Source organism: Mesoplodon bidens (assembly GCF_964165515.1).
Source record: "Mesoplodon bidens genome assembly, chromosome: 1".
Classification (NCBI taxonomy): domain Eukaryota; kingdom Metazoa; phylum Chordata; class Mammalia; order Artiodactyla; family Ziphiidae; genus Mesoplodon; species Mesoplodon bidens.
In genome coordinates, this window is record NC_138176.1 from 198,854,141 (window position 1) to 198,867,191 (window position 13,051).

Consider the following 13,051-nt stretch of genomic DNA (forward strand, 5'->3'; position numbering starts at 1 on the left):
CTTTTTGAGTCTCCAGGAGTCCTCCTTCCAACAAGTCTAAGAGAATCCAGGTGAAGCGCTCAGTGTCTGCGGCTCATGCAGGACATGGTGTGGGTCGGGATCTCACCACCGTGGAAAAGCTGGGCAGCCAGCGCTGGAAGGCTGGTCCCTCACACCGCCGCCGGGAGTTCTCACAGACCCAGGGAGGGGCTGGCAGGTGAGTGAACTCAGGTACCACGGTAAGTCCTCCCTTCCCCACACCAAACAGCGTCTGCCTGGTATCAGGTTAGGATGTGCTGTTACATGTGTATTAGGAAAGCAGTCCCTTGTTCTAAAATAGCTTAAGTTTCTAAATCTACGTAGTTTACTCCACGTGCAACTTTTTACGTAATTATGGGATGGTGGCCCAAGATGCCAAACAGCAAGTTACTCGACCAAATATTAAAAAAACACAAAACCTCACAAAACCCGGAGAACTCTCACGTGGATCCGGCACAAGCGCCAGTACCTGGGGTGTCGCGAGATTCCGTCCAATCAGCCCCTGAGCTGCGACCTAGTGCAGAAATCCCGCTCCCCCAGCGCACGCCTCCCGCGAACGAGCCCGCGCACCTGCACGGGCGAAGGCCCAGGTTCAGCGGCTTTGTCTCAATGCGACTAAGACCCGCCCTGCAGCTCTCCGGGGCTCCGAGGGACGCAGCGCCCCGGGAACCCCTGCTGCCTTCGGAGCTGCGCCTCCCCCTCCCACGGGTCCCGGCCCCAGTCCCAGCGCCCCCCAAGCCCTGCCCCACGGGACCCCGGCCACAGTCCCGGCGCCCCCCCCGCCCAGTCCCCCACGGGACCCCGCCCATCGAACCCTACCCCCCAACGGGACCCCGCCCAGCGTCCCCCGCCCCGCCCACGGGACCCCGGCCCCAGTTCCAGCACCAACCCCACCCCACCCCGCCCCGCCCCCGCAAGGGACCCCGCCCCGCGTCCCAGCGCCCTCCGGCGCCCTTCCGCCCCAACACCACCGGGCCCCGCCCCCCGTCCCACCATCACCACCACCTCCATCCCCAACTCCGGCCCCCAGCCCTACCCACCGGGTCCCCGCCCCCTGCCCACCAGGGCCCCGCCCAGCTGGCCCCGCCCCGCGCCCTCGGGGCCTCTGCTTTAAGCACCGCCCCCTCCGTCCCCGCCCCCTTTAAGCTCCCTGGCCCCCTCCCCGAGGCCCCACCCCCCGCCCCCTTTAAGCGCCCAGCCCCCGTCTCCCCAGGCCCCCTTTAAGCGCCTCGCCCCGCCCCCTGTCCCCCGCCTCCTGCCCCCCGCGGCCCCCGCCCCCCGGATGCGGGGCCGGGCGGGGTCCCGGGGCCAATGGCGGCCGCGCTCCTCCCGCGCCGGCGGCGGCTCCTCCCGCGGGGAGAACTGTCAGCGCGCGGCGGCGGCGGCGGGCCAGCCCCGTCATATGACCGGCCGGCGGCCCCGGCGCCGAGCACAGCTGCCCGCGCCGCGATGGCCCCGCCGCCGCCCCCGGCCGCGCGCTGAGCCGGGCCGAGGCCGCGGAGCGGCAGCCGCAGCCGAGCCGCAGCGCCATGGCCCCGACCCTGCTGCAGAGGCTCTTCAACAGGAAGGGCGGCGGCGGCTCCGCGGCGGCGGCGGCGGCGGCGGCGGCCCCGGGCCGGGCGCCCCGGGAGGGACCGGCCTTCAGGTGAGGGGCCGCGGGACGGAGGGGCTCGGAGCGGGAAGGTACGAGGGGAGGGGCGCGCCTGGCACGCCGCCGCCGCCGACCCGGCACCGTGGGCCCCAGTCAGGCGCCGCGCGGCGCCCCCCCAAACCGCTTGGAGGTGCCGGGGCTCCGGGGGTGCCCGCCGCGGGCCCGGGGGTCGCGAGTCGCGGGGGACCTGGGGCGCCGCTGCAGCCTATTGTGTGGGAGACGCCGCGGCGCGAGCGCGGCACCGCCTCCTCCGTTGCCGTGGGACCGGCTCTCGGACGCGTGCCTGGCAGCGAGTCGCTTCCCCTCCTCGGGGCGCCGGCTGCGCGGGGCGTGTGCGGGGCCCGAGGTGCCCGCGCAGCGAAGCTGGTGCGTGTGCGCACGGACTGACCCCCGGTACGCGCCTCCGGAAACGTGCCGCGCGCGCGGGAGGCGCGCTGGCATCCTGGGTGCCTTTGGTTGCTTTCTCCCGGTTGCTCGCCCGGCAGCCTTGGGCGCCGGGTGTGATCCGATCCCCCTTTCACGGCCGAGGGAACGTGAAGTCGCAGAGAGCGCGACCCGCAGATGGGGGCGACAGACCCTGCATTTGACCTGCCGGCTTTGAGCACACAGTCCAGCCTGAACGCTCTAGGCCCGTCCGCCCTCCCCGGCTAACTTTAACACGGGGCCTTAAAACGGCCTGTATTGCCTTTCAGCACGCTTGTGTTGAGAAGTTCATTTACTTCCCTGTAACAGTGTTTTCCCAGCAGGTGTTTTACTGAGCATCTACTTCAAACTCGGACACTCTGCTGGGTGCTTTTTGGCTAAAATGTCTTGCAGAAGCAGTTTATAATTGAAGTGTAGACCCAGGGTACTTAACCTTTCAAAAGTTTCAAGCGAAACTTTGACTGCATTTTGGGCCAAGTTTTGTGTTCTAGATTTTGCTCCGCTTAAATCCCATTCGCTGAAAGCACCCAAAGCCCGTCACGGCAGTTACGTGAACGTTACCAGTCTTTTGTGACCGTAGGGTGTGTGTGGGTGTGTGTTGTTATTTGGAAGGTAGGTTGTGAAGACTTGACACACCTTCGTTAAATTCCCGTGTGTTCTGCAGGTGAACTGTATCGTTACAATTCAAGCAGGGAATTCTACTCCTTTCACTGCCTTGGGTACTAGTGATGCTGTGTTGCTTCTCAGAACTCGGTAGAATTACTTCTGGCCCAGGGTGTGTAATTTCTCCTCTTCCCTCCCGGTAACCCAGACTCAGTGGAGGGAACAAAGCCTGGAAAGGACAGGGCATGTGTTCCAGGTGGCTTTGCTTGGGCAGCCCTTGTCAAGGACACAAGAGCCCTCTGAATGAATGCACTGTCGTGGTTTCCTGTGCTCTACTGCTCACTTGCCCACCACCGTTTCCTCCATCTACAACTGTAAGGGAGTGTCCTTTGAACAAAAAAACTGTGGCTATATTTAGGGCCTGGCCATATTAGGGAAACTGATTCTAACTTTGTGGGAACATTCTCAGTGTAGTGTTCAGACTTCCTGTTGGTGTCTAGGGAAGAATGCAAAATTGGGCCAGGGAATGGTTTTGGAGGTTTGTTTTTGTTGACCTCATTAGGATTTTCTGCAAGTTTGGGAGGTAAATGCCTAGGAGAAAATTGGAGGTCTCAGGGCCCTTCAGCAGTGTCCCTGCTAAGGGCTCCCCTTGGAAAAAGAAATGCAGTAAAGACTCAGGAAGATGAGGGCCAAATCAACCATGACACACCACGTCGACCAAGGGCACCCGGGCGGGTCTTTCCTCCTGCTCTCCTCACCTGGCTGAACTCTCAGATGCTGTGCAGCCTGCCTGGGAGAGCCTCCTGGAAAATTTCCCTCTCTCGCCCTACAGAATGATGCCCTCGCACTTCATTTCTATCCAGATTTAACCAGATAGGAGCTGGCACGTGCTTTTGGGGGAAGGGGGTACCTCAGACAGGCAGTGAGCTGCCCTTGGGGGCCCACTTTGTAGTTGAATAGATTTTCAGAAGTTAAGGTGCAACCCTTAGGTTGAACCTCTAGCACGCCTAACGCGAATTTGTATTCTTTTAAATTGTGTCTGTGAAATTTGTCTTCTTTTTCCCCCCTTTGGCCATGCCACATGGCACGTGAGATCTTAGTTCCCTGACCAGGGATGGAACCTGTGGAAGTGCGGCGTCTTAACCACTGGACCGCCTGGGAAGTCCCTGATTTTGTATTCTTTAGTGCCTTTAAATACAGGCAGTACCTTGTAGATCTCGAGAATAAAAGGAAGATTCAGGCTGGCTTTTGGGCGGTTTGGTAGCATAGATTGCCATACATTTTTGGGAAAAGCCTAAGTTAAAATAAGATCCAGTTTGTATATACATCTTTTTGTTTTAGAGCTCTTCTCTCTCTTTCCTCTCAGTGATGGACTTCCACTAGTCATCTTAAGCCCTTCCCCCCTTCTCTGCAGTCGTGCCCTGGACGGTGCACTGCTCACCCTGTGCCCGGCCCTGTCACCTCCCCAACTTCCCCACCGTCCTCGTGTCCCTCCAGTTCGTACTCACTGGACTTGATTAGAGAGGAACTTTGAGGCCTGGTGTAAGTAGCTTACCTCACAGGTCATTTTCAGATCTTCGTGCTTCCCAGCGTTCCACCTGCAAAGAGTCATCACAGTTGGGATTCCTTCTTAAGTGTATTTTTTCAGGATCTCGACAAGAAGCCCTTTTCATAGCTTTGAGGAAAGAGCTTTCTAGGAAAACAGAAAGAGAATCAGAAGAGATTGAATTTACAAGTTTGGGAGAAGGAGATGGGACACTCTGCGATTATGGTATTTGTGAAGTGTAAGCTCTAAAGTTATAAAGTTGCATCGTGGTCTTGAAATTTGAGAGAATTCTCTATTTGCTGGTCTTTACAGTGCTTTCACTTTTAACTAATTGATATACACATACACACACACATGTATGTGTGTGTGTGATACAACTCTTTTTTCCAGAAGGATAAACGAGAACAAAATGAGGTTATTTGTCTGACGGCTCGAACAAGTAGAATTGGGTTCTTGGTTCCCTTGCATCTCAGGGCAGCATGTTCATTTAGGAAGTTTTAAAAGCCAAGGTGTGCCCACTGACTTCTTTTTTTTTTTTTTTGCGGTACGCGGGCTTCTCACTGCTGCGGCCTCTCCCGTTGCGGAGCACAGGCTCCGGACGCGCAGGCCCAGCGGCCATGGCTCAAGGGCCCAGCCGCTCCGTGGCATGTGGGATCTTCCTGGACGGGGGCACGAACCCGCGTACCTTGCATCAGCAGGCGGACTCTCAACCACTGCGCCACCAGGGAAGCCCCCCCACTGACTTCTTGAACTGCATGTCTGGTTCAAGTTTGAAGTTTTATCTTAAGGTGTTTTTTTTAATGTCTCTGGTAAATTAGTGGACCAGTTTCCACCTCAAATGTGTATGCAAGAGGGAGGCGGAAGAGGTCACTGGTTAGGCAGTGTCTTATTTGGGACCAGTTAAATGAAGCGAGTAAGCCCGCATGTCGCTTGGGACGTGAGGGGTGAAGGAGAGCATCTCAGCCGCTTGGTAGGTGGCTGTGTAAATGCTGGGAAGGAGAGACCCCACCCCTGCGCCTCTCCAGTCCTGAATATCTGAGGCCACATGGCCTAGTTAGTGCTAATCCACATGGTTCTGTTAGAACAACGTTAAGTCACCCGTTCCGGAGCTAGTATTATATAAGTATGATTTAATCCACTTACCATTGTTATCCAGTAGCGTCTGATGCTCATCTCCTGGGCTTGTGGCTTTGCGCTCCGCCCGTACAGACCAAGGTAGGACAGTCTGAGGACAGCAGGTCCTACGCCGAGATGCACAAACAGCAAAGAACACCCTGGAAACTATAACAGGAAGGTTGTTCTCACCCCTGCTGTGACCGAGGATTGCTCTTCCCTCCAAGAGGCACCTCCGCTGCCAGCTCCCACGACGCTAGCATTTCTAATGTGGTTGTCCTGGGGTCAGGGGGGGATTCTGGAAGAAACACACATTAGCCCCACTACGCTCACGTTTTTACTGACTGTAACATAAGACACGTGACACAGAAATCACAGGCTTCATTTCTTTTTTTGGCGTTGCTGTGGGGATATGTGGTGAGAGCCTCTTTATTTAGTTGCAATACACGTGATAACCCAAAAGGTGGTCTGAATTGAATCTGGATTCGTGCCTGAGTTTTCCTTCCCCAGACAGTGAGAACATGAGGAAAGGGATCATGGCTTACTATCTTCTTCTTTTAACTTAATTTTTATTGTATACGGGACTGCGGTTGATTTACAACGTTGTGTTAGTTTCAGGTGTGCAGCACAGTGACTCATCCATCTGTACACACATCTTCTTTTTCATATTCTTTTCCATTATACGTCATTACAAGATACGGAATATAGTTCCCTGTGCTGTGCAGAAGGCCCCTGTTGCTTTCTTTTTACTGCTTGCTAAGTCTTCCTGGAGGCTTCCTTGCACGCTGCTCTGGATCCGTGAGCACACCCCCCCAATCACATCTCCTGGTCCTGACCCGTGCCCTGGGTCCCGGGGGGTATTAGGGGTTTGGGGCCAGTCCGGCTCACGTCGTGGGTTCTTTTCATCGCGGAGGCCGTCGATTTTGTCCTGTCTCGTGCACCATGTTGACATGGGACCCACATGTCTCTCCATTTCTCTGGGCCTCAGTTTTGGCATTTGTAACACCCCTGTCCTGTGTAATAAGGTTGTGGTGAGGAGGTAATACATTTGAAAATCTTGGGAAAAGAATAAAATGCAGTACAGAACGATTTTAAGTATTACGGAGAGCCTCTTAAGTCATGGAATTCAGTATCATTCATATTGAGGCTTTATGGAAATTGAACTGTTTTCTCTTTCTATAGTTGGGAGGCTTGAGACAGAACAGAGGCCACATGATTTTACTTTTTTTTTTTTTTCACCTGGATGGTGTCCGTGATGAAACAGACTGAGTCTTAAGAGGAGCGTTAAGACCAGTCACTGAGACCCGGGTGGAGGGGCCTGGACGGTCAGGAATGGTTTTAGGAGTACGGTGTATTTTTCAGAATTATTTGCAAGTTTTTCTTACCAAGAATAAAATCTTATTTAAGCAGCAGGGGGAAATGTGTTAAGTGAAGTGACACAGCTGCACAATGGCTAATACTCTGCAGCCATCAAATCTTTATTTTATGTCTTTATATATATATATATTTTTATATATCACACGTACATGTGTATTTATGTATATACACACATGCACATACACATGCACACACATGTACATGTGTGTGCATGTGTATGTGCACGTGGAAAGGTGTTCTCTAGAAAAAGTAAAAACAAGATGTAAACTTGTGAATGATGTTGAAGATGGGCATGTGGGGTTGATTGTGTGTGTGTGTGTAAGAAGGTGAGCGGCCCTGCACACCAGCATTTTAACAGGGGTGGTCAACCGGCGGGTGAAGCTTTCATTCGACTCGTCTGTGTTTTATGTTTTGTTGGTATTTTGGATTTTGCTCTAACAAATTCGTGCTGCCTCTGTGATTTAAGTTATTTTAAATGTTAAGTAGTCTTTGGAGTACTTTGCATCGTGAGGGAGGGACTGAGTGTAACGCTGGCGGAGAGACCTGATTTGAGTAACAACTCTCTAGAGACTTCCTCCTCTTTGTAAAAATAAGTGGTAGTCCCTGTTACGGAGAGCAGTATGCTGTGAACTTTAATGTACTTAACACCGAAGTCATTGACGACCCTTAGGAGGCCAGTGTCACCGGGGAGGCTGGTGAGCGTAGGCGGTATCTGTGTGCACAGTTTTCACCTGCGGGGCAGGGTCCCGGCCCTCGTCCAGCCTCAGGCAGCCTGGTCTCCAGCAGGGCTCAGGAGCTGCACCCAGCTCTCCAGTCGGTGGTCGAGAGAGACCTAGGGAAGATTTATTTGAAATATATGGAAAAAGGTGACACGACCTTTGAGAGTTGGGGTACCTGGGGTACGTTGAGGGGCTTGGACTGGATGCTTTGAAAGCTGAGACAGGCATTTTCATTTTCAGTTCTGAAATCCGAGTCAGTCATGTCACACGTTGTCATTTGACTGAGTAGGTGGTCTTGAGAGACGGGCCGGGCCCGTGGTCTTTTAATGCACAGAGTGTCGATGTAGAGAGGGCGCTGATTTCTGTCGCTGTGGCTTTGGGTTGTGTTTCTCATGGCCTGACTGTGAGGTCAGCCTAAGGAAGCCCCTGCAGTTGTGTTTCCTTGGCCAAGGGGGGTGTAAAAGGTCGTCCTTGCGCTCATGAAATGCTCTGGATGCCACTGTGAGCTCCTGGCGGGCGAGTCTGATTTGGGAGCTGGGACCGCGCTGACTTCCCCAGCCACTGGTTTGCTTGGTGTGGACGCAAAGGAGCAAATGTTTCATCACGCTTGTCCGAGTCCCTCGGGGGCGTGAATGGTTAAACCCTCAGGGTGAGAGCGTGTTCTTGGCTGTAAAAGTCAGTCTTTCCCTTTGCGGGTAAGAGTGCTGAAATATTTAGTGAGTTCCTACTTACCAAGCGTTCTTTTTATCTCTGGTCCGTGAGAAATGATTACTCTGGAGAAGAGGAAAAACAGGATGGACTTTTCCAGCTTACTGGGCATGGAATGGTGATTTCCCTCAACCCCACCCCGTCTGTAAACGGAACGTCCATGACTCACTGCTCAGGCCACAGGGGCACTCTTGTGAGGCGTGCTCTGTGGGAGGCCGGGGTCGGGGGTGGGGATGGAAGCCGGTGGGCTGCGGACACTCTGTGTTCAGCCAGAAGCTGTCCAGCTGCCTCTGTGATGGACTTCTGGAAAGGACAGTGTGCCTTCTCACACATCACATACATACTTATTTCTTACTGCACACTTTCTGTTTGTGCCAAAATAGTATAATCTATTAAGCTCAATAAATACAGCCATTAAATGCAGCCATTAATACTCTAATGTTGCGGGCATGTGTTGTATGGCAGGTGCTTTCTGTTACATAAGATTTTAGTATTAGCACGAGTCTGGGTCCCCGGCTATCATGTTCCTCTCTCTTTAACCATGTGCTTCTCATTCATATGTACATTTGGAATACTTTTCTTGTTATTTGTCCCTGAATCTTGCTTAATTTGTACATCGTGCTCTAGAATTTGTGTCCAATGTAGTGCTATAAAGAGATACGTGTCTGCTTTACGAAGATGATTTTATCACCACACCTGAGACCTTTTAATCAGAAATAAGAGCATTTCTGTGTTTGAAGTAATACATCTTTAAATCAGTGACCACTGGTGTCTGATTATTCACAGATGTCTACTTGAAAATGACCACCAGTTCATGCAGGGCGGTCACTGGGGCAGTAGAAATTCACCCCTCAAAGCCGACGGGGGCAGATGGGAAACCTTCCTATCTGATGGGGACCTCACTCTAGTTTCCAGTGAGGATAATGTTGGACGTTAATAATGTAATCGTGCAGCATGTGTGCACAGCCTAAATATACTGTGTGCTTATGATAGAAGGATTTTGCTAGGAAAATTGATAGTCTGTCTATTTGAATATACCCTAGGTGACATTGTGTAACGGATATCAGTAGAAATGAAACATGTCCCTGAATTTACCTGACAATTTAACACAACCTAAGAAAGGTACTAACTTTAGAAGTATCTGGTTTTCGTTGATTTAAGTATACTCGAGACCCTGTCATGTGAAAGGCCGCATTGCCAATATTGACTTGTCAGACAATCATCGTTCAATTTTATTTATTTGTGGCTTACTCTGACAAAAAAGAGTGTGTGTTTTTAAACATTTTATCCATGAAACTTTTCACAGAACACATTATCATTTATTCTGATGGTTTAACAAACAGAAAACTAGCCTTTGCTTACAAGTACACACATACCAGTTAAATGGAATTGAGTGGAATTTTGCATTTCATTGGTAAATTCTGCTCACTTAACTTTTCGTTCAGATGTCATGGCAACTCTGTTCCTTCACAAGTTGGAGACAAGTTAGACGTTAACCTGCTTGTTCCTCCAGAGATGAAACAGGTGTTGATTTAGGATGTGTCAGGAAGAAGCAGTAGTCTAATCTGTTCTGCCTTTAACACCTTATAAATACTTCAGATTGCCAACTGTGGTTCCCTGGTGTACCCAGAAAATTGGACATTTTCTTTTTTCTAACCTACAGTTGAAACCTTTGGGGTGATGGTGAACAAATGTAGTGTATTTGATTGCATTTAGCTCTTAATTAACTATTCTCATTTACTCAAGTTCTCTTATAAAACATGATTGAGAAATAGTAACAAGAATATCATTTAAATTTGCCGCTTTAAGCATACATTTGAGTAACTGAATGAAACAAGAAAATGTCCATGTTATGGTTAGATATGGGAATTCTTCTAATCCTAGCCCTCTTGTCGTGGCTGTAGTGCTTAGTTCAGGGCTTGGCAGGAGGTTGCACTTAATAAATACTTGTTCGATGAATGAATGAATGAATGAATACGTTTAAGAGGTTTGCAAACAGATGATCCTTAAAGATTCTCTGGTATTCCAGAATCTGACCCCTTGTTTTATTATTCTTTTTCTTGATGTTTCTGGCATGCATATTGTCATTTTTCAAAGGAATCTTGTTATAGACCACACAGTTTCCTTCTTTCCATTAATATGAATGAATTGTTTTTTTGGTATCAAAATCATAAGGTAAATACTCTAAAGGGACCTGCCCTCTCCTCAAAATAAAATTTAAAAAAACCTAGACCCCGGAGGAAGATGGCGGAAGAGTAAGACGCGGAGATCACCTTCCTCCCCACAGATACATCAGAAATTCATCTACACGTGGAACAACTCCTACAGAACACCTACTGAACGCTGACAGAAGACCTCAGACCCCCCAAAAGGCAAGAAGCTCCCCACATACCTGGGTAGGGCAAAAGAAAAAAAGAATAAACAGAGACAATAGGATAGGGATGGGACCTGCACCAGTGGGAGGGAGCCGTGAAGGGGGGAAGGTTTCTACACACTACAAGCCCCTTCGCGGGCGGAGACTGTAGGTGGCGGAGGGGGAAAGCTTCGGAGTAGCGGAGGAGAGCACAGCAACAGGGGTGCGGAGGGCAAAGCGGAGAGATTCTGGCACAGAGGACCGGTGCCCTCAGGCACACACCAGCCCGAGAGGCTTGTCTGCTCGGCCGCCGTGGCGGGCGGGGCTGGGAGCTGAGGCTCGGGTATCGGCTTTCAGTCGGAGCGCAGGGAGAGGACTGGGGCTGGCGGCAGGAAGAGAGCCTGAAGGGGTTAGTGCACCACGGCTAGCCCGGAGGGAGTCCGGGGAAAGGGTCTGGAGCTGCTGAAGAGGCAAGAGACTTTTTTCCCTTTTGTTTCCTGGTGCGCGAGGAGAGGGCATTAAGAGGGCTGCTTGGGGAAGCGCCGGAGACAGGCACGAGCCGCGGGTAAGGCACGGACCTCGGAGACGGGCGTGGGCCGCCGCCGCCCGCCGCCGCGGCCCGCCGCCGCCGCGCCCGCCGCCGCCCGCCGCCGCCCGCCGCCGCCCGCCGCCGCCGCTGCTGCCGCCGCCGCGGGGCCTGTGTGCGAGCGCGGGTCACTGTCCGCCCCGCCTTCCGGGGGGCCTGTGCACCCCGCCACTGCCGGGGTCCCCGAGACCCGGGGACGGCTTTCCCGGGAAAGCGCACGGAGCGCCACGGGCTGCTGCAACGTCACGCCGGCCTCTGCCGCCGCAGGCCCGCCCCACACTGCGCGCCCCTCCCTCCCCTCTGCCTGAGTGAGCCAGAGCCCCCGAATCAGCGGCTCCTTTAAACCCGTCCTGTCTGAGCGAAGAACGGACGCCCTCCGGCGACCTACGCGCAGAGGCGGGGCCAGGTCCAAGGCTGAGACCCGGGAGCTGTGAGAGCAGAGGCAGGGAAATCTCTCTGTGCAGCCTCGGAGGCAGCGGATTAAAGCTCCACGGTCCATTTGATGTGCCCTGCGTCTGTGGAGTGCATGAATGGACAGCGAATCATCCCAAATTGAGGAAGTGGACTTTGAGGACAAGATTTAAGACTTTCCCCCCTTTTCCTCTTTTTACAACGAATTATTCCAAATTAAGGAGGTGGACTTAGAGAGCAAGATTTCAGACTTCTCGCCCTTTTCCTCTTTCTACAACGAATTATCCCAAATTGAGGAGGTGGACTTGGAGAGCAAGATTTTTTATTTTTTCCCCTGCTCTCTTTTTGTGAATGTGTATGTGTAATCTTCTGTGTAAGATTCTCTCTGTATAGCTTTGCTTCCACCATATGTCTCAGGGTTCTATCGGTCCGGTTTTTTTTTTTTTTTTTCAATAATTACTTTCTAATTTTAATAACGCTACTATATTTCATACTTTATTCTATTTTACTTTACCTGCTCTTTCTTTTTTTCCTACTCTCCCTTCCTCCCTTCCTCCCTCCGCTCCTCCTTTCCTTCTTTCTTTTTCTTTCCTCCCTCCCACCCTTCTTCTTTCCACTTTCTTTTTCTTTCCTTCCTCCCTCCCTCCTGTCTTTCTTCCTTTCCTTCCTCCCTCCCTCCCTCCTTTCTTTCCTTCTTTCTTTCCATCCTTCCTCCCTCCCTCCCTCCTTTCTTCCTTCCTTCCTTCCTTCCTTCCTTTCTTCCCTTCTTCCTTTCTTTCCCTCTCTCTTTCTTTCTTCTACTAATTCTTTCTTTCTACTTTTTCTCCCTGTTACTCTGAGCCGGGTGGATGAAAGGCTCTTGGTGCTGCAGCCAGGAGCCAGTGCTGTGCCTCTGAAGTGGGAGAGCCAACTTCAGGACACGGGTCCACAAGAGACCTCCCAGCTCCACATAATATCAAGCAGCGAAAATCTCCCAGAGATCTCCATCCCAACACCAGCACCCAGCTTCAGTCAACGACCAGCAAGCTACAGTGCGGGTCACCCTATGCCAAGCAACTAGCAAGGCAGGAACACAACCCCACCCATTAGCAGAGAGGCTACCTAAAAACATAATAAGGCCATAGGCACCCCAAAACACACCACCAGACGTGGACCTGTCCACCAGAAAGACAAGATCGAGCCTCAACCACCAGAGCACAGGAATTAGTCCCCCCCACCAGGAAGCCTACACAACCTACTGAAACAACCTTAGCCACTGGGGTCAGACACCAAAAACAACGGGAACTACGAATCTGCAGCCGGCAAAAAGGAGACCCCAAACACAGTAACATAAGCAAAATGAGAAGGCAGAAAAACACACAGCAGGTGAAGGAGCAAGATAAACACCTACCAGACCTAACAAATGAAGAGGTAATAGGCAGTCTACCTGAAAAAGAATTCAGAATAATGATAGTAAAGCTGATCCAAGATTCTATTTCCATGATCCATAATCTTGGAAATAGAATAGACAACATGCAAGAAACAGTTAACAAGGACCTAGAAG

General features: G+C 52.0%; 1 protein-coding gene across 2 annotated transcripts in view; it reads left to right on the top strand.

The window, feature by feature from the left end:
- Window positions 1-1,343: 1,343 nt before the first annotated feature.
- The window catches only part of FNIP2 (folliculin interacting protein 2), a 128,740-nt gene continuing 117,032 nt past the window's right edge, over window positions 1,344-13,051 (top strand). For both annotated transcript variants that reach the window (XM_081241310.1, XM_081241312.1), the window contains exon 1: window positions 1,344-1,663. In XM_081241310.1, coding sequence (XP_081097436.1) covers window positions 1,548-1,663 — 116 coding nt within the window. In that variant the 5' untranslated portion in view covers window positions 1,344-1,547. The remainder of the gene's footprint in view (window positions 1,664-13,051) is intronic.